At 53.2% G+C, this 20,468-nt stretch overlaps 1 protein-coding gene across 1 annotated transcript in view; it reads left to right on the forward strand.

Annotated features, from left to right (window-relative positions):
• Positions 1–19,775, forward strand: part of LOC103260713 (protein FAM189A1-like) — a 24,113-nt gene extending 4,338 nt beyond the window's left edge. Inside the window, exons 5-8 of the mRNA XM_021712483.1 lie at positions 7,299–7,374; positions 13,174–13,401; positions 16,486–16,784; positions 19,355–19,775. Of these exons, the coding sequence (XP_021568158.1) occupies positions 7,299–7,374; positions 13,174–13,401; positions 16,486–16,784; positions 19,355–19,393 (642 nt within the window). The 3' untranslated portion in view covers positions 19,394–19,775. The remainder of the gene's footprint in view (positions 1–7,298; positions 7,375–13,173; positions 13,402–16,485; positions 16,785–19,354) is intronic.
• The last annotated feature ends 693 nt before the right edge of the window (positions 19,776–20,468 follow it).

Genomic DNA, 20,468 nt, shown 5'->3' on the forward strand with positions numbered 1-20,468 from the left:
CCCAGGCGGGTCTCGAACCTGCGGACTCAGGCAATCCACTCACCTCGGCCTCCCAAAGCGCAGGATTACAGGCTGAGCCACCGAGCCCAGCTCAGATGTGTCTTAATGCTGGTTGGTGTGTCTGGGGATGTGGTACAGAGGGAACCGGGATATCATTGACCCGTGGGCAGAGCCCCCAGGAGCAGGGCTGCGTCCACAGACTGAATACCCAGGGGACCCTGACCTGCCTCCACTCCACGCTGCTCTCATCATCTCCTGGGGAGGTAACAAAGCTGTTCTGGGTCCCTGGTCCTGTCAGAGGCCTGGAGGCCACAGGCCTGGGACGTGCCTCCGCTGTCAGGAGTTCTGGACCTTCTCTGAGCTACCCTGCCAGGCCCTCCTGCAACCGCACAGAGCCTGACACATCACAAGTACCAGGAGTATGTGGTGTGTGAAGACTTGGTTTCCTCATCTGTAAAATGGGGATCATGGGATGAAATGGGATGTTGTCTGCAATGAAGCCAACACAGTAAGTACTGAATTCAGCAAAAGTCAGTTGCCCTTTGGGGTTTTCATCATTGCCATCATTGTCATTGCTGTCATTACTGAGTGTGGCATGATGCCAGTCAGGGCAGAGAGACAGGGATACCTGGAAAGGTCAATGGCACCTGAGCATAGGAACCAGAGGTGATTGGGAAGTCCTGTGGGCAGCAATGTGTGAGGTGACTCAAGGCGCACAGACACAAGCCACACAAGATTAGACACAAGCCACACAAGATGTCCCAAGTAACTCCGATCGTTACAGGGTGCTGAATGGAGACTTCCCAACCACCTCTGGTTCCTATACTCAGGTGCCACTGACCCTTCCAGGTGTCCCCGTCTCTCTGCCCTGACTGACATCATGCCACACTCAGTAATGATGCCTGGTGATGCCTGGGCCCACCCCTTGGGTTCCCAAGTCAGTCGTTTATGGTGGTGTGGGTAGGGGTACGGACTTGCATTCCTAGCAGGGTCCCGCTCCTGATGCTGCTGCTGCCCCGGATGCACTTTGAGAACAGGGGTGGGGAGCACAGGAGTCTGTAGGAGCAGAGGGCAGGCACAGGGGAGCTGAGGAGATAGGCCAGGGAGGGGTGCAGGGGTGGGGCTGAGGCCAATTCTGGGCCCCAAGCACCCAGCAGAGGAGAGTGGACAATAATACAGCTGGGAGCATCCAAGCACATTCCGAACTGCACATGCTTTGGGCTTCTCAGCAGCCCTGGAGCCCCCGACAGGTATCTCTACTCTAGTCACTGGCCAGGCAGAGTCGCAGGACATCAGATCAGGCCTGGCCAGATGCCTGCTCTTCCTGCTGACTCCCACAAGACCACTGTAGCATAGGTCTCAGACCTTCTGATGTCATCCCAAGTGTGTGTCCCTGCCCCTTGGAGACCCTGAAATCCCGTGTGCACAGAAGCCAGGTAGCGGTGCTGGTCCTTTTCCCAGGCACTGACCAAGGAGGTGCTGACCCTGAGGAACCTCTGTGGGTGGAGAAGCGGTTTCCATGTGGGCTGTATGAGCTCATGAGCCTCTGGAGACAGTCGCTTCCACAAGGATGGGTTACCTTGTGGTCTTAGGATAGCAGAAACATGGTCCCATTAAGATGCTGTTAGACTCAGCACATGGTAGGGGAACTATTTGGCGTCGGGACTCTCCTCTGGAGTGGGCCAGCTCAGCGTCCGGCCAGTCCGTGAGCCCCCAGACCGTCCTCGCACAGCAGACAGTGCTCCACCTGCTCCCGCCTGAAATGCCCTGAGCGTTAGGGCAGCCCCTGGGGCTCCTCTGAACCTTTCTTCTGTCCGCAGTAGAAACAGGTGTGTGGGAACTGCCAGGGAGGGTGGAATCCTTTAGGAAGAAGGCAGAGCCAGGCCCTGAGTCTCATTCCTAAACTTGCAGTGGGAGAATGGTCCTGGTTGTTTTTATAAAACAAGCCTTCCTGATGTGGTTTATTTTTCTGTGTACGATAAATGTAATTCAAATCCGTGTTATCAGTGGAAATGGTTTGCTGTGATAATAGTCATCATTATCTCTCTGAGGGGACCCCAGTGCACTGTGGGGTACTTGTCAGGGGTACCAGGCTCGTATTTAGGGGTACGGGCGAAATCCAAGAGCTCAGACTGTGGGTGGGCATTGGGCGGGCAAGGTCTAAGGAGGAGGGGCCAGGATGCTCCTAGCCTCTGTGCAGAAGCTCAGAGGGAGGGAGGGAGGGAGGGAAGGAGGGCACAGTGAATTCACCAAACGGGAGGAGGGTTCTTAGATGAGTGTGTAGGGATAGGGTGGCTGGCTGGGTGTGGTTGGTGGGATTCTCAGTGCATGTCCACTGGATGACAGGATCTGCAGTCCAGAAACTCAGATCAGAGTTAGCTGCAGAGATGGTCACCTGAGCCTGGGAAATGGGAGGGGGTGGGATGCCCAAGGAGAGGAGGAGCCCCAAAACATGACACCATGGCAGGTGGTAGAGGCAGGACACCCACCCACACGATAGACTGCAGGGCACTGGGGCTCTGGAAAGCTTGGATTTGTGAAACCAGCAGTTAGGGAAGAAAGTGATATGCCCAGGGTGGCCCAGAGGCTGTGATGAACTGGGTCCCAGGACCACCGGGCTCACTGTGGAGGGCAGCTTTGACAGAATGGAGGAGCAGGAGCCAGATGACACAGGGTAGAGGAGTGGGTGGGTCATGAGGAGGTGGGCACAGGTGTGGCTGTAATGTTTAGACTCCAATGGGCACCTCAGTCTCCTGGAGAACTTGTCAATCAAATCCTGATGCCTGGGCTCACCCCCTGGGTTCCCAAGTCAGTCGTTTATGGTGGTGTGGGTAGGGGTAAGGACTTGCATTCCTAGCAGGGTCCTGCTCCTGATGCTGCTGCTGCCCCAGGGATGCACTTTGAGAACAGGTGTGGACCACTCTTGCAGGATGCTTGCTTGGTAAAGAGGAGAGAAGGCAGAATGAGAGTCAGAGGGGAGTGTGGGTACGGTGCCTCGGGTATGTCACTTGGCAGATATGGAAGGACCCAGAAGGCTGGGCAGCTGGCCCAGGACAGAGCTCTTGATGAGGAAAATTCCGGAGAAGGCAGGAGAAGGAGGCTGAGCAGGCGTGCCAATGGGCAGCCCCACCCTGTGCCCAGCTGGAGCACCAGGCAGGGCCACGGGGGGCCCCGGGAACCTCCACAGTCGGCAGGAGTGTGTGATTCTCCATGTATACCTTGGAGAGGAGGCCAACCCTGCCACCTCCACCCTCTGCACAGGGACCCTGCCTGCTGCCATCACAATTCCACCTCCTGCTGGGGCCCGACCCTGGGCCCCACCCTCCCTTTTGTGGGCTCTTCCTCCTGTTTCTAGAAGAGGCAGCTGAGTGACCGATTCTTGAGTCCTTGTGCACTTTCCCCTCGGAGCCCTTTGCCTCCCGATGACAACCCCTGTACGTGGAGCCTGGCCCTGGCTTGGCTTTTCTTTTTTCAACTTTATTTTGTTATACAGACGTGGAGTATGAGTCAGGATTAGCCACCTAAATAATCTGTGTGAAGTTTGGGTGAAGTTTGGAGCTCCAGCTGGTCCTCACTTCCCCTGGTTTAGGACCAGGTAAGCTTTGTGTTGCGACCACCCCCACCCCCGCTTCCCCCAGCTTTTCAAAGCTCCTGAATCTTGGAAGTCGCTCCTGGACCTGAGTGTGACATTCGATGCCCCCCCACACAGCTGCACACTAGAAGGATATTGATTCGTGTTGTATCATTTTACTCTTTTCTCTGAAGAATAGAAGCTATGGAGGATGATAATACTGGCTCTAAGACCGATACCATTTCCAAAACTCTTGGCCCTTCTCTAAGTTGAGATCTTGTTCACAGAATTTTGGTGAGAAGACCCTTAAGGTGAAAGACGGGAAAGACGGGTCTTGGGTTAGCTGGTGCTGGCTCAGAAGCCCCCAGCTCAGTGATTGCAGGAACATCCTGTCGCATCTGCCAGGCCGCTGCTTGGGAGCTTGGCTGCCTCTGGTGATGAAGGGGCCGCGGCAGCCCTCCGGCTGATTCTCTTGACCCCGTGATCTGGAGCGCTTTTCAATTCCACCAACATGTCTGGGGGTCTGGAAGTCAATGAAACCCATTAGTCCACAGAGGGACGGCTGTGCCTGCCAGCTGCCCCCTCCCCAGGGCTGCCGGTCCCACCTGGTAGCATGACTGTCTCCCTGGGGAGGAGGAGGTTAATTGTGTCCCTTGTTAGGACAAAGGCACATAAATTGCCTTCAGCATTTGTGTGGATAAAGAAAGGAGGGAGAAGGCCTCTCGTGGGGATGATATTCTCATGCAGCAGGCAAGGCAGCCCTGACTGAGGCTGTCCACTGTGACCCACTCGCCTGCAGCGATCCCGCTCTCAGGATGCAATGCCATTCACTTTCCCGTGTGAGACTGCACTCTTCAGCAAGTTCCAAGGGGTGAATTTCTTCGACAGCAGGAAAGTGATTGAGAACTTACCGGTTTTGAGTTTTTGTTTGGGCGACCAGCATATGTTCCAGGGACCACTGATGAATGCGACACTCTATGGGATATGGAACCATGAACTGGATAGAATCCCCTTCACATGGCGCTGACAGTCCAGCGAGCTGGCAGGAGCAGGACAAACTTCTATGGGGCTTCAGAGGGAGAATCGGGTTTGGCAGTCTGGGCAGCAGGGTCAGAGTACATGTGAAGGAAGGGAGGGCACCATGTGGGCAGAGACTCTGAGGTGGGATGGCCAGGAGCCTAGTGTGAGTCCCTGAAATATTTGGGTGCACACTTTACGACCCAGAGAAGTGCCTGTGACGAGTTTTGCATTTGGGTGGACGTGACCCAGGGGTGCTTTGGGAATTTGAATTTGGCAGTATGCTGGGCAGAAGGAAACCTGTGTGTGACGCCAGGAGTTGTGAGAGTGGAAATGGAGAGGCAGAGTACGACCAGCCCCAAGTCCTAAAAGCAGTTATTTATATGTTCAAATGAATTGACTTGTACATGTTAAAGTCTATCAAGGAAGCATTGTCAAAGATTGCCTCACACCGCTAGGCTAACATCTTAATTCACATTTTCCGTGATTGTGGTCATTGCCCCCAAAGGACAGCTCTTCATAAATCTGGTCCTAGATGGTTGATCTCACCCAGGAGGGGGACACTTATTCCGGAAATAGGGCAGAATTTCCACGCAGGGTGACTTAGCCACAGAGCTTCCTAAGAGAAGGAAAGAGGAAGGAAAAGTTGGCTTACGGATGGAACGCCAGTTGATTTCTCCATGGTGATGGCTGATCAGAAGGTCTGCAAACCAGCAAGTCTCAGGTGAAGTGACCCTGCAGCCTCCTCTCAACAGCCCTCTTGCCCCTCTCCTCCTGCAAGGTGCTGTGTTTGTGAGCTTGATGGCTGAATTCACATCCAAGCTTAAATTCTATGCCACAGATATGTTTCTTCTCCACCTTTTTCTACTGTCTTTATAGTTCTTCGAAAATGCTGTGTGCACAGAACAAAGATTTTCCCCACAGCTTTAGTGTGGCCAAGTGGCTTTTGACACTAGGGAAGGCCACATTGAAATTAAACCATTGATACCCTGCCTGCCAGCAGTGATAGATGCCCTTCTGGGAGTTATCTCCTCTCAAAACTGAATGTGACCAGGAGCCAGAGGGAAGTGAGTGATGCTTCCGCAAAATAGGAATGAATCCAATTTCCTCCCGACCTTGTCCCACTGTATATTTTATTTCTCTTGTTTTGTTTCTATTTCTTCATTACCAGAAACTTCTCCTAGGTAGCAGGATTCTAAGTTAATGCCCACCCCTACCCAGAAAGAAGAAAGTCCCGTAGAGGGTTGGATATAGGAAGAGCGATGTGGGGTGAACAAAGCTTTGGGGCGTTATTCTTGTCTTGTGATTTAGGAGAAGCTTCTTGACAGAGATTTCTGAAGCTGATTCTTGGCACACAAGGATTTCAGTGGGAAAGGCGGCGAGTGCCGATGGTGGTGGGAATTCTCCCTCACCCGGCTCCCTCCCCAGCAGAACAGAGCGCTAAGAAGAAATAGTGTGTAAGGTATTGTTCCGGAGCATCTAAGTGGGATCAAAGGAAGCAGTTAGGCAGCTCTGGGTCTTCTCTTTCCCTCAGAAGCCCCCTGCCTTGGGAGCTGCTCACGCCCTTTGTGTCAGTGCAGAGGCTGCAGCCCCAGCACCTGCCCTGGCGCTGGCCTGGTTGAAAGAGGTGAGATGAAGGCTTCCAGCCATCTGATTGAAGTGGCGGGAGGCCAGGGTGGCAGCAATGTAATTACCTGAGCTGGAATTGGACCGAGCCGCAGGGGCCTGCCTCACCTTCCCAGCTTCCTCCTAAGCTCGTTACTGGCAAGCATGGCCCCAAAGCCATTCTGAAATAACCCAAGATTCAGGAATCATTTTCTGAGCTAGCGTAGGGGCGCGTGGTACTGCCAGGCCACATATGCGCAGTGCTCCTTGCATCCAAGCACAGGGCCTATGCAGGGTCAGGCGGCCCAACGCTGGGATGGTGAGGCTGTGGTGCACACAAGACCAGCTGAGCGAAGGTGGGCCTTTCTCCTCATTTTCTGAGGCCTCTGCGGGCAGACCAGGAGTCCGTCCAAGCAGAAAGCGGCAAAAGCTCCATGACTGTGCAGCTCGAGGCAAACTCCATCTCTACCCTCTCCACCGGGACAGGCGGCATCGACCGAGGTCCTCGCAGCTATGAGGCCCACATTCCAACTGGCACATCACTCTGTGTGGACCCAAGTCACCTGTCACTCCTCTCTGCAAGAGTTGAAAGGGAAGAGCGAGCCCATGTCAGCTCTAGGGGAGTTCAGGAGCTCACTCAGTCCGTGGCTCTGTATTAAATGGCCACTCTGACCAGAGCATGTGGTGCAAGGCATCATCAGTCCCATGGCCATTTGCCCCCCATGGTCTTATGCTTCCTGGAGTAGGCGCCAAGAGGAGAGAGTAGTTGAGACAGGCAGGTGAGAAGTCGGAGCACAGGGTTGTCCTGAGTCCTGCGTGACTCCAGAGGATCCCGCGTGGCCTTTGTAGGTCCCAAACACTGTCCATATGTGGAAGGTATGTGGGCTCCGAGTGGCCTTGTGGCCCTGGCAGGTGCCTGGTTTGCCAAAAGTCTGAGAAATGGGCTCTGGCCTTGGCAAGGGTGGCTTGGGCCCTCACACTCAGGAGCCAAAGGTGAAAAGGTAAGCACACGTCTCTCGGTGCTTGATATGGGGAGACCAGCTTTCAAGTCCGCTGGCATTACAAGCTGATGACCCACCTTGATGCTTTGTGTGTCTTCCTGTAGGCTGCAAGTGTAGATCAGCAGGCGACCGAGTCCAGCTCCGGGGACCCAAATGCCACTGCTGGCTTCAGCATACCAGGTAAGCTCACCTCTTTCAGTATTTGAAGAGAGCAGCTTGTATCTTTCAAGAATGTCTCCTCCTGTTTTCTTCTCTTCCTCTTCCAACTCACCTCCCTCCATTTCTTATTCTTTAAAGGGGTGGAGGAGTTTTCCATAACCTTTCCTGTTAAGTACTATTTACATTCTCCACATTTCTTCTCTTGTCTCTACCCAGTAAGTCATTATGCCAGGGAGACCTCATGCTTTCTCAAATGTGAGGGGCTTTGTCCCTCTACCCCCCGTGTGGATTTGAAGAAAAGCACTACTCAGTCGGGGCCACCTCTTCCAGAGCAAAAGTTGGACATACCAGGCTAATGTCCTCTCAGGGCCTCCTTCAGAGGGAGGTGGTTAGGCTGGGAGGCTGGAAGGGGGCAAAGGCTGGACATTGTGTCTTTAAGGGCATTGAAGGACAAGTGTCAAACACACACTGAAGGATGTGGACAAACACAGAGAGTGGGAGCCTCAGAGATAGGGGTGGAGGAGGTGGTCCGAGGTGTCAGGGAAGCAGATGACCCTTCCCAGCTGAGGGAGCCAGTGTGCGGGGGCTGGGCAGGCATGAGAGCCACCTTCTTGGGGTCTCCAAGCAGGCTTATGTGGGCTGGTTTTTTGGAGACCAGAGTCAGATACTCAGGAGATCTTGCAAAGGACCATGAGTAGTGTCCCAGGGCTCGCTGTCTTCTCCCTGAACACTTTGTTAAAATCTAAGAGAAATGGGAAGGGGCCATCCTTGGGGGGCACTGCCTTGGAATTGCAAGATCCCCAGGTCTCTGTGGTTGTGGGATTCGGACATGATCTCATCCTCCCTCTAGTCACACCAAGGAGCTGCCACAAGCTGTCACAGAGGTGGTTTCCGATGACCTTCCAGGGGCCACTCCAGGGTATGGTGTGTCCCAGTCCCCCATCACAGAGCAGCCACCCCCACTGCATTCTGGGGTCTGGGCTGAGGGGGCCTGCAGCCCAGTCCGCCTATTCCAGCCACATGACTCCCACAAATCACATGTTCTTGAGGAAGTCATGGCTGGAAAGGTGGAGCAGCCTGGCGGCTATCGGACCCCCATTCTGTTTGCCGCCTGGGGGCAGGTGGACATGGACGGAGCAGTCTGGGGTGCTCCTCATCAGATATTCAGCAGGACCGGACCCTCCTCACTGCTGGGACCCAGGTAGTTAAGTCTGTTGCTGCCCAGAGATGCAGGGTTCCTTCCCACACCCAGACTCCTGCCGGGGTGCCCAGCCCCTGAGGGGGTCAGGAATCTCCTGAGAAGCACTGACAGAGGCTCGCAGGATGAAACATCAAGCAGATTGAACTGTAGAAAAGATGCGTTCGCCAGTTAATGGCTGCGTGGGAGTGAGGTTGAGGTTCTTTTTTGTGCCCAAGCGTGTCCAGTTGTTCCAGAACATTTGTCAATTCTTTACCTTTGTCAAAAGTCAGTTGGGAATCACTACATGGGTCCACTTCTGGGTTCTCTGTTCTGTTCCACTGCTCTGTGTCTGCCTCTCTGCCAACACCACACTATCTTGATGACTGGAGCTCCAAAATAAGCCTTATCATCAGAAGAGTGATTCCTTCTACTTTATTCTTCTTTGTCAAGCTTCTTTGTGCTATTCTAGGACTGTGTTTTTTCATATGCATTTCATTTGTTTATTTTTAAAAAATTGTTTTTTAGAGACCGGTGTTGGCCAGGATGGAGAGCAGTGGTGCAATCATAGCACACTACAGCCTCAAACTCCTGGCCTCAAGCCGTCCTTGCACCTTGGCCTCCTACTGGGATTGCAGGAGAGAGCCACCATGCCCTACCTCCATATACATTTTAGAATGAGTTTTTCTCTGTGTTTAAAGTCCTTGCTGAGATTTTGATAAGAATTGCAACCTATTAGAGCAGTTGGGAGAGAATTGACATCTTTTCTATTTGACCCTTTAAATATGCAGACTACTCTGTCTTTTCATACATTGGAATTCTCTTTGATTTCTTTCACCCCTGTTTTTAATTTGCAGTATACAGATCCTACACATGTTTTGCAAAGTGTATATTTAAGTATTTCATTCTTCACAGTAGTTGTCAATGGAATTGTGTGTTGTTTCTGTATGTTCATTGTTAGTATATGTGAGCTAATCTTGTATCCTGTAACCTTGCATAACTCACTTTTTCTTTTTTTTTTGGAGTTAGTTAGAGTCTCACTCTGTCCATCTGCTCCGGACACCCCAGCGTCAACCTGCTGGGCTCAGGTGATCCTTCCACCTCAGCCTTCCAAGTAGCCGGAACTATAGGTGCACACTACTATGCTCGGCTAATTTTTTTTTTTTTTTTTAGAGACGAGGTCTCACCAAGTTACCCAGGCTGGCCTCAAACGCCTGGGCTCAGGCGATCCTCTCGCCTCAGTGCCACAAAGCGCTGGGATTACAGGCTTGAGCCACCGTGCCCAGCCCAGAATTCACTTCTTAGCTAGAATTTTTTTTTGATAGATTCTGGTTTGTTTTTTATCTATTAAAATAATAAAACAGCAATAAGGACATGAATGCTGGCAAGGCCACAGGGAAGCCTCTATCCATCATCCCAACTGGCAGCTTGGAGATCAGCCATTTTTATGGTTCTTTATTCAAAATCCTTTGCCAAAAATGTTTATGCTGTTAGATGTGGAGAGCTCCCTTCTGGACCCACCCTAAGGAAAACTTTCTACTCGTGCTGCATTTTCTGTGACAGTGACAACTCAAGGGAATGATAAAGTTCATGAATAAGATTCAGAAAAAACATTTTGCGAATGCTACATGCATTGTTATATGTTAATTAAGAGAAATGCTTGCGATGTTTTAGGTGAAAAATGGGAAGAGCGCTAGGATCATGACTGCTGTGAAATACAGGCACACAATACAACTCGGGGTGAGGGTGCACAAAGTGAGAACTACCAGATGTGAGCTTTTCCTATAATGCTGTCCTAACTTTCAAGTTTCTAAATTAACCTTGCATATTCTTCAAGTCACATGAGTTGTCCGTGACTCCATTTCCCTGAGAAATGTGATCATTGGATTGGCACTGATGTTAAGATAATAGGGATCAAAAGGAATTTGCATGGGTGGATGTTATTCAAAATGATTTTAATAAACTACTGTGTAATACTCTAGGGAGTGACTCTGATAACGTTTGGATGGAGTTAACCATGACAGTTTCTAGGTTTGAAGTGCTATGATGTGATAGGTGGCTGTTTTCTTTTCTACATTACACATTCATCTGTGAGAACTTGCTCCATTATGTGCTCGGAATAAATTTCTGGAAGTGAAATTGCTGAGTCCAGGGCATGTATGTTTGGTATAATGACTGACTTGCCTTCTGGAAAGGTAGATTACTGGTTTATATGCCACAACAGTGTCTGAGGCCCCATGACATTGCCACTCCTAATGATCTTTATTGTCCTTGTAGGTAAGCAACAGACACACGTGTGCATACACACACACGCACACACACACGCACACAAAGATGATGGAGTTTGAGCACCTTTTTTACATGTTTATTGTCCATTTGAAGGTCCAGTTTTGGTTCGTATTTTCTCTTGCCATGTTTTTGTTTTGGGGAATTTCTTTTTTGTAGATTTATAAGGAGAAAACATTTGGTAAAGACATGGGACAATGTATAAGAGCAATATAACTCATGCATTAGCATGGGTGTGTGAGGGCACCACTTTTCCTGTTACTGAAGGGATGTTTTCTCTGTCTCTGCTTTATTTTTCCCCTGTGGATGATGCCTTTTGCCATGCATAAACTTACAAATTTTTGTCGTCAAATTTATTGGGCTCGGCGGCTCAGCCTGTAATCCCAGCACTTTGGGAGGCCGAGGCAAGTGAGTTGCCTGAGCCTGCGGGTTTGAGACCAACCCGAGCAACTTGATGAGAACTCATCCCTACAATAAATCAAAAATGAGCCGGGTGTGGTAGCACGTACCTGTAGTTCCAGTTACTTGGAAGGCTGAGGCAGAAGGATTACTGGAGCCTCAGGTCCATGCTGGGGTGGCCGTGAGTGTGTCAATGTACTCCAGCCTGGGCGACGGAGTGAGATTCCAGCTCAAAAAAAAGAATTGTCACACTTTTTCTGTGTGGTCTCTATTATGTTTACAGTCTTTCTCTGCTCCATGGTTATAGATTTATTCCTGTGTGTTTTCTACTATTTTTATGGTATCCTTAAAAAGATAAGGATTAATCTCCCTGAAGAATTTTTTTATGGTGTGCAAAGTACTTGCTGCTCATCTTTTTCTGTTTTTCCGAATGGCCCATTAATTGTCCCAAACCATTTTTTGAGAAGGGCAGCTGTAGGCTGGAGGGTGATTAAGCAAGAGGACTCTAGAATCTCCCAACCAGCTTCACCACTCAGTGGCCATGTGACCATCTTCCCTTCCTTCTCTAAGCCATTTCCTCAGCTGTGGAACAGGGGTGATCCGGGCTGCCTTACAGGCGGGCAGGGAGGATTAAATGGGAGATGACTTGAACACCCTCAGCCAGGGTCAGGCTCACAGATACAAGGTGATTGTGGAGCGTGTGGAAACAGAAAGGCCACCCTAGGCTCCTGGTCAGCGCACACAGAAAGTGATGGTGGGAACAGACCCCATGACCTCCCACCTGGAATTCAGGCTGTTGTAAACCCCGCATGGGCGACTCGCCTTGCAGTATCTGCGCCAGCTCAAGAGGGAGCTCTGAGGTGTCTGGTGACGAGAAGAGGATAGGGAGCAGCGCTTCTTGTGCATGCAGGCTCCTGGAGGTCATGTTGAAAATGACTCCAAGGCCAGGCAGGGCGCCTCATACTTATAATGTCAGCACTTTGGGAGGTCAAGGCAGAAGAATCGCTTGAGGCCAGGAGTTCAAGACCAGCCTGGGCAATATAGCAAGACCCTATTTCTACAAAAAACGTTCAAAATTAGCTCGGCATGATGGCGTATACCTGTTGTCCCGGCTACTCAGGAAGCTGAGGTGGGAGGATCGCTTGAGCCCAGGAGTTTGAGACTGCAGTGAACTATGAGTGCACCACTGCACTCCAGCCTGGGTGACAGAGCAAGACCTCATCTCAAAAACAAAAAGCCTGACTTTGATCTAGCCCCTCTGGACCTCCCTGCCTTGGAGCCTACCTCCAGCAGGAGCCCTGATGTGACCAGCATCCCTGGTCCAGAGCAGCAGTTCTCAGAGATGAGTGGGCATTGGAATCTCGGAGGGCTTGCTCAAACCCCAATGGTGGGGCTCACCTCCAGAGTCTCTGATTCCATGGGTCTGGGATCTGCCTGAGAGCCTGCATTTATGACACCTCCCCTGGTGGGCTCGACACTGCTGGCTGGGCACCCACACATTGAGAGCAAAGGCAGGCATCGTGCAGGCTGGGTTTGTCCCCCTGCCTGGCTGTACTTCAGGCCCCAGGTGGCACCCCTGCATGGACGGCAGATTCTCAGGCCCCCGGACTTGGCTGGGACGCCTCGATGTCTCTCAGAGCTTCTGCTTTCCCTGCAAGGGTCTCTGCTCATCAAGTATCCTTGTCACCAGAGCCTCTGAATTCTGGCTTTTAGTGTCTTGTGGGATGTGAAGGGTTCAAGTCCCTCTGCCCATGCCCTTTCTGGAATGACTATTGAGAGGGCATCTGGTACCCCCGAATTTCAACACCGTAGAGCAGTGTTTGTCGACCGTGTTTAGTGTTTCCATATCACCAAGATTTCAGAGTTATGTAGTTTTGGGGTTTGAAGGGCCAGTGCTGTCTTGCCTCAGGGTGTCCCGTGTGGTTGCCCACCTTAACACCATGTCCCCTCTCTTACAGCACTGGATGACAGCACAAGCCTCCTGGTGTCTGAGGGCGCCACCGAGCTGGATTCGAGCCCCCCATTCCCTGAAGGCCCTGTGGACACCCCGTCACCCTTGCCACCTGCCCCATGCCTGGGCTGCACATCTCCAGAGGATTCCAGCGTAGGCACCCGGGTGCAGCCAGGTCCTGGGCGTGTGTCCCGGTCTACCAGCGACCCCACCTCGTGTGCATCCAGCACGGCAGGTACAGCTGGCCTGAGTCCCAGGGAGAGGCTGGCTTGTCCTGAAATCTTCAGGTCTCGGTGATGCCTGAGGGTTGAGGCTTGGCCCCGGGAACCCAGTGCAGGCCCACACCGGGAATGCGGTCCTGCTGTCTGAGGATCCTGAGCCGGGGGTGGGTGGTGAGCGGCCTTTGGGTCCCTCTGTACCCACAGGCTGTCACTCAGATGGGGGAAGGAAGACTCCAGGGTTTAGGATGATGGGAGCCCACTGCACTGCCCCGCCAGCCCTGGACGTCAGCTGTGAGTGCTTCATACCTGCTCCAGGTCTCAGGCAGGGCTCGGGCTCAGGCACAGAACAGGTGGCCCCTAGGGATAACTCTGGGGAGGTGGGGTGTCCTCCAGCTGGAGCTGCCCATGGCCAACACGGGCGCGTATTCAGCAGCACCCACGGCACCCTTGGCCGTGTTCTGCGTGTGGCCTGGAGCTTGCATCGAGTCTCCCCGAGTCTCCCTGAGTAATGGCGTGAGTGGGAAGCCCCTGGGTTGTGGGAACTGGCACCAGATCCCTGTGGCCAGCAGCTCAGGAATGTGCATTTCACACCAGCTCCCCCAGGAGTCTTGTATACCTGAGGCTGGAGAGTGCACGCCCTGTCCTTGTTGCTGTCTTCTGAGGGGCACACAGATTCTGCCAATGAAGTCTGGGTGGGGCCTGGACTGCGATGCCATCCCAGTGGGGACTTTTCTGTAAAGTGGATGTGAAAAGACCCTGAGGAGGGACCTGTGGGTGCCTGGACTAGTGTTGCCTCAGTGGCCTTGTCCAGCCAAACCACAAACAGATGAGAGCCTGGCTGGGCAGGAAGAATGGAACCCCCGGGAGGAACCAGGGCCCACAGGAGCCAGTTGCCGGGTACAGTAGCATCCGGGTTTGCACCTGTCACCTCCCTGGCTGTGCTCTTCCTGGCTCACCGTGTATTCCCTTTCAACATCCAGTTGCTGGCTCGCATGGAGAAAATTCCATTGGAATCTTGTGAGAACACACACCTCTGCTAGTTTATTTTGTTTGTTTGTGTGTTTATTGAGTGAGTGAGTGAGTGAGTTGGGATCTCACTCTGTCGCCCAGATTGGAGTGCAGTGGCATGATCACAACAATCAGGGCTCATGGCAGCCTTGACTTCCTGGATTCAGGCAATCCTTCCAAGTAGCTGGGATTATAGGCGTGGAATCCCCGAGGGAACAGGAGCCCATCTTTCTCAGTTTTCCCAGCTCAGTGACCCGTGTCCTGTGGGTCTGATCTCCTTCTGGGGCAGAATTGTGGCATCTAGAGATGGAGTCTGCCTTAAGACCAGAGCTGAAGGTGGCAGAGGGAATGTGATCCCTTCCGTAGGCATGTGCCACCATGCCTGGCTAATGTTTTTCATTTTTCCATATGGATGAGGGTTCACTATGTTGCCCAGGCAGATCTTGAACTCTGGGGCTTACACAACCTGCCCATCTCGGCCTCCCAAAGTGCTGGGATTATAGGCGTGAGCCACTGTGCTCTGCCCTCCGCTAGACCACTCTGTGCCCCTGATGGCTTTTTCTGGCCTATGCCCTCTCCATGAAATTCGTGCTCTGTGAACCATGACACAAGGTGAAGGGAGGAGGTGGTCCTGATTTCCTTTTGCACCTAAACACTCCCTGGTCCACCTGTTGCCTCTGTCTCCTCTGGTATAGATGCAACTATTGTCAATCCCCATGCTGAAGGCACATGCTCTCCCGGATCCCTGGAGCACCTCGGGTGTGGGAGGGTATCCGATGAAGAGCACTGGGCTTGTCTGAAGCGGCGGGTTCACTTCAGTTCAGCATTTCTTTTGCTTGGCTGGCGTCTAAAACATGTGTCTCAGCTGCAAGTGGGTCATTTCAGTTTTATCAGTGATTCCTTTTTCCCTCTCCTGTGCTCACCAAATTCTCTTTTTGGCTAAGGTGGTGCCTCTTCACACACACACACACACACACACACACACACACACCCTCCCCTCCCTGCCCCCCCCCACCCCGTGCAGCCAGGACCTTCTGTCTCAGGCCACACTGGGGACTGGTGAGACGTTCCTTTTCTAAAGCACCTGGACTACACCTGCTGTGAAGTGGGCAGGGGTGACTAGCAGGACCTGGGCTGCATTGTTTCTAAACACAGCCCCTCACAGGTGACCCAGAAATGGGGATCTCCAACTCTGGGCTTTGAAACGGCCTCTCCCTCCCCTCCCTCTCGGCATACTTATGTCAGAGACTGTAGCTAATTTACCTGTGGCTGCTCACTCACATTATGAGATTTTATCTGGGGGAGTAGATGGGCCCTCCACATAGGAGTTTCTTAGATTCTCATGTTTAAGTGCTGGCTTCCTCAATGACCCCAGAACAGACCACCCAGAGTGTGTTTACTTCATGTGACTTGAAACCTGAGTTGGGCAAGTTGGGTCTTCAGTGGGTCCTTGGTGAGCGGATCGCAGTTGACTGCCCAGAGCTGGATTTCTTGGAGGGGCCCTCAGACCAGCGTGTGTTCTGTGGGTCATGCACAGTGGCTGTCGGCCTCTGGGAAGCTGGAGCCACGTCCCCAGCCCCTGGCCTGGCAGTCAGTGGGGCAGGGCCCTGGGTGGCAGCTGCCATCACAGCTGTGTGGTGGAAGGGATCATGTGCCCTCTGCCACCCCCGGGTCTGGTCTTAAAGCAGACTCCATCTCTAGATGCCACAGTTCTGCCCCAGAAAGAGCTCAGACCCACAGGACACGGGTCACTGAGCTGGGAAGACTGAGAAGGAGGGACTCTTGTTCCCTCGGGGATTCCAGCGGAGGCTGAGGAAGGCGGGCCCTGCCCTGCCCAGCCCTTCTCCAGTCCTTCAGCTCCAGGAGGCTGCAGCCCCTCAAGGGTGCCGTCGGCTTCTCAGGATCTCGGGGCCAAGAGGGGATGCAAGGCAAAGTGGAAGCAGGACACACCCAGAGCTCTAGCCCAGAACACAGAAAACCCAGCAGAGGACTTGTCCCAAGCATGCTTTTCAAAGAACATATTTAGCAGCTGCCTTTTGTTTGGTTGTGTTTCCGATGAGTCCAAATTGCATCTTTCCCTTGATTTTTAGTTTCCGCGTCTCGCTCTGCCTGTCGGGCCCAGCGGTCACCGCCCGAGAACACTGACACCTGGAAAACTGGCTGCCAGCCGATGCCAGAGCCCTTCCCCGCAGTCTCCAAAGAGCGGCCACACTCTTTAGTGGACAGCAAGGCCTATGAAGACGCCAAGGTCTTGGTGGCTAAGTTTCTGGAACACTCGCACTGTGCGCTCCCTCCCGAGGTGCGGCCTGTGGTGGGTGCCCTCTGCTCAGCAGTCACCTCTGAGGAGCATCCCGGGGAAGAAGCTGTCGGGGCCGGCATGGCGGATCAGGTGTGAAGGGGCCAAAGGTCTAGATGTGGATACCACGGGCCTGGCACCACAGATGTTCTTGCTGGAAGCCACCATGCCTGATAGAGAGGCCTTCTGCCACGGCTTGGCGGAGGACAAACACAGGGAAACCCAGGAGAGCTTGGGGTGACTCAGGCAGGAGACTGGACTGTTATCCCTTCTCTTGAGGTGACTCCACCAGTCATTTCCTTGGGGATTACATCGCCCACCTAGTCCAGTAATTCAGAATGATGAGCCTCTCGTGTTTGTAGTGAACTCTTTGGTGTCATCTGGCATGTAGCACTTTGAACTGAGCAGCGTTACACAAATATGAATTCAGCGACAGGTGACACTCATTTAAAAATCAGGACCAGCAAAAGCAGGATTCTCTCCTCTGCCCAAGTTAGGGTTTTTGTTCAGTGATGGAGGATGACATCCAGCCATTTTCCTGTGTGGTTTGAATGACTGGATGATCAGGCCTTCATCACATTGTGACCCACTTCCTTGAAAAGGAAATAGATGATTTGAGCACAGGTGGCAGCCCGGGCCCAGCTCTTGGCCTGCAGGGCCATAGGGCCGTTGTGCACACAGTGAGGGACTGCAGCAGCTGGGCCACCCGGGAGGCAGGCCAGCGTTGTGGGAGGCTTGGGGGGGGTCCCATCCCCCAGTCACCCTCCAAAGGGCACTTCCCTCTCCCCCCGCCCCCCCACCGGCTCTCTTTCTCCATCCTGTCCTTTACCTGGAGCAGGTGCATTTTAGTTGTTGTTTGGGCCATGACAACACGCATCTCTTCTGAGCATCTCTGGGGGTTTCCCTTGTGCCTGACCTCACCTGACTGGCCTCTGTGGGTGCAGGTCTGAAGGAAGAGACCTGTGTCTCTGAGGGCTGTGTGCCTCCTGTTAGAGCAGTCCGTCCTGCAGCCAGGTGGCCGCTGACTCTGCATCAGAGGGTGCAGACTGCAGCCATCCGGTGAAAGCGCCCTGGGTTGGCTGAGCTCTGAAGCTGCTGACTTTCTTGCCCCCCGCCCGCCCCTCATTTTCCTGGCAACACCAGCAGCAGCTGCTTCTCAGCGTGGCCATGGAGCAAGCACTAGCCATAAGAACCTTTTGTGGCCACGGAACACCTGTGGGGGGCCATCTGGAGCTGCAGCCGCTAGCACAGCTGCTGAGCTCCTGCACTGTGGCTGGTGGCCTGAGACCCGCAGGTCTCACCAGAGACCCCGTAGACCTGGCATGGGGTGTTCCGGGAGACCAGAGGTTGCCCACCACTGAGGTGGGGGGACTCATGCTGCTCTCCCCTCAGCTCTGTGGGTTCTAGCCTGTCCTTAAGCTCCACCCCCGCCCCAACCCCACTGTTGCCAACATGCTGGGGGAACTTCCTGTGGCTGGAAGCTGGGAGCAGGGTGTTGGGGGAGGGGTCGAGCCCAGGGGCCCAGAGCCTTCCTCCAGTTGTACCCCTTCCCAGGAGCTGAGTTGCAGGAATCCCCTAGCTGTGATCAGCTGTGAAGGTTTTGATTGCTTTACTAATGTTATTGGTTGTTGCCTCCCGGAGGTTAGAGGGCTGGAAAATTACAAATCAGGCCTTTCGATGACAACCTTAACTCTTCCACAAAAGATATACTAGAGATGAATTTATGAGCACTTTATTCAGATGATAAAACAGGAAATTCCTTCTCTCATTTTTTTCATGAGGGCTTTTGAAGTCCCCAAAAGCAAGTCCCTCTGCGGGTGAAGTTAATGGATAGATTTCCAGAATGACCTCCCCCGAGCCCATGTGCAAAGCTTTGATGCCCCCACTCCAGCCTCCAAATCTTCACTGTCTCTGAGGTGTGAGCTGGAGCCGTCAGCTGCAGGGGTTTCGCCGTTTGGGGGATCACATAGCAGCCTCCCTGGGTGAACTGGCGCCGCAGTCCTCAGCCTGGCTGCAGTTCCAGTGAGGCCCAGACCACCCCCACCCCGGGGTATTTTCATGGTGCAGCCAGGGCAAGGGGGCAACGAGACCACCCGGCCTGGGACTCGACACCCTTTCCTCCTCCTCTGTGGTCCGGTCTGCTGCCAGGGTGGTGCCTTGCCCCGGGTGCAGACCGACATGGGGCTCTGCCCCCTCACACCCCACTCCCACTCAGCTGTGTTTGCTCATGCAGCAATTCTATTTTGTGAATAAGGAAACTGCACCCAACTTTATGCTGCTGGGCTGCAACCTTCTGTCTCCTAGAAACAAGGTTGTCAGGGGAGGGAGTGGGGTGCCCTCCTCAGCCCACTTGCTTGGGGACACCTGTGGGCTCCAGGAGGCCCCCACCAGGCTCTGGGCTTCCAGGGAAGTTGCCCCGAAGAGAGATGCTGGTTAGGGCCGCCGGGGAATGTGCTGACAACTTGACTTGCCAGCTTTTGGTATTCTTGACCCCGGTTTGGCGTCATCTGGGAGCCAGTAACTCCAGCAGCCAGTGCCCCGGGCCCCATGCTGTGTGTGGGCTCACAGCCTGGCTTGTGGGTGCCTTTGCTTATGCTCCCTGCTTTGGTGTCTGAAACAGGCCTGCTTATGGCTGCCTTGAAGGTGACTCTTTCCTTCTCCAGCTCAGCCTGGGCCCCTCCCTGCCCTCTCCTGAGACCTGAAGAAGGCTGGCACCTGTGAGGACACTGCCATTTGACCCTACCTGGGGGCTGTGAGGCTGCTGAGGTGGGCTGACTCTGGACCCCAACTGTGGCCAACGACGGGGCAGGCATCGTGCGCAAGAAGGTTCAGCCCCCTTTAGCTGGAGACGCCCATCCAAATTAAATGTTGGTAACAAACCACGGCCAGAAAGCTCATTTCAGGCGGCTGTGCTTTCCCTCACCTGCCCTGACTCACAGATGCTGCTAAGGCAGAATTGCTAGGAAGTTGTTTTCAAGCCACCGGAGACCTGTTTGTACAACTGGAAAGGTTGTATTTATTTAATGTACCTCAAGGTGTTTTAATAATGATCAGTGTTTTAATAAAAAGTATTTCTGGCCTCTGTGTCTCTGAGGTCTAACTGGGATCAAGACAAGCTCAGAGTCTGTGTGCGCTGTAGGCCAGGAGCAGGGCCCTGGGCGAGGGCTCCCGTGGGGACAGGGGTGTGTGAGGTCCACGGGCATCCTGCTGTCCTTCCCAAGGTCTTCGGGAGACGCTAACCCCCATCCTGCACCCTGGTTGTGAGAGGGGGAAGGCAGGGGCCTGGGAGGAAGGCAGGCCGGTGGCTCATGTGGGTTTTTTAAAACGTGGATCATTGGGGGGCAGTCCTCCTGTCCCTGTGTCATCTGCTAACCACAGACATCCTCTGGAGCCCACTCCCCTGCCTTGTCTTGGGCACTCCCAGAATGTCCCCCTTGGTTTCTCGAGAAGAGGCCATTCCCTCCAGCTTTGCTGCAGGTGACGTTTCTTTTTATTCCCCAAGGATGTGGACAGCATTGTTTCTTGTTGAATTTGATTTTGCTTTCAACTCTTTCATACATTTAATATTCAGAGAAAGAGGGAGAGAGAGAAGGCCTCTATGCTATTCTTTTGTTGTTGTTGTTGTTGTTTGAGTCAAGGTCTCTGTTGCCCAGGCTGGAGTACAGTGGCACAATCATGGTTCCCCATAGCCTCAACCTCCTGGGCTCAGGTGATCCTTCCGCCTCAGCCTCTCACGTAGCTGGGACTACAGGCATGTGCCACCACACCTAGCTACTT

This window comes from Carlito syrichta, unplaced genomic scaffold (assembly GCF_000164805.1).
Source record: "Carlito syrichta isolate Samal-C Ts95f unplaced genomic scaffold, Tarsius_syrichta-2.0.1 Scaffold303311, whole genome shotgun sequence".
Lineage (NCBI taxonomy): Eukaryota > Metazoa > Chordata > Mammalia > Primates > Tarsiidae > Carlito > Carlito syrichta.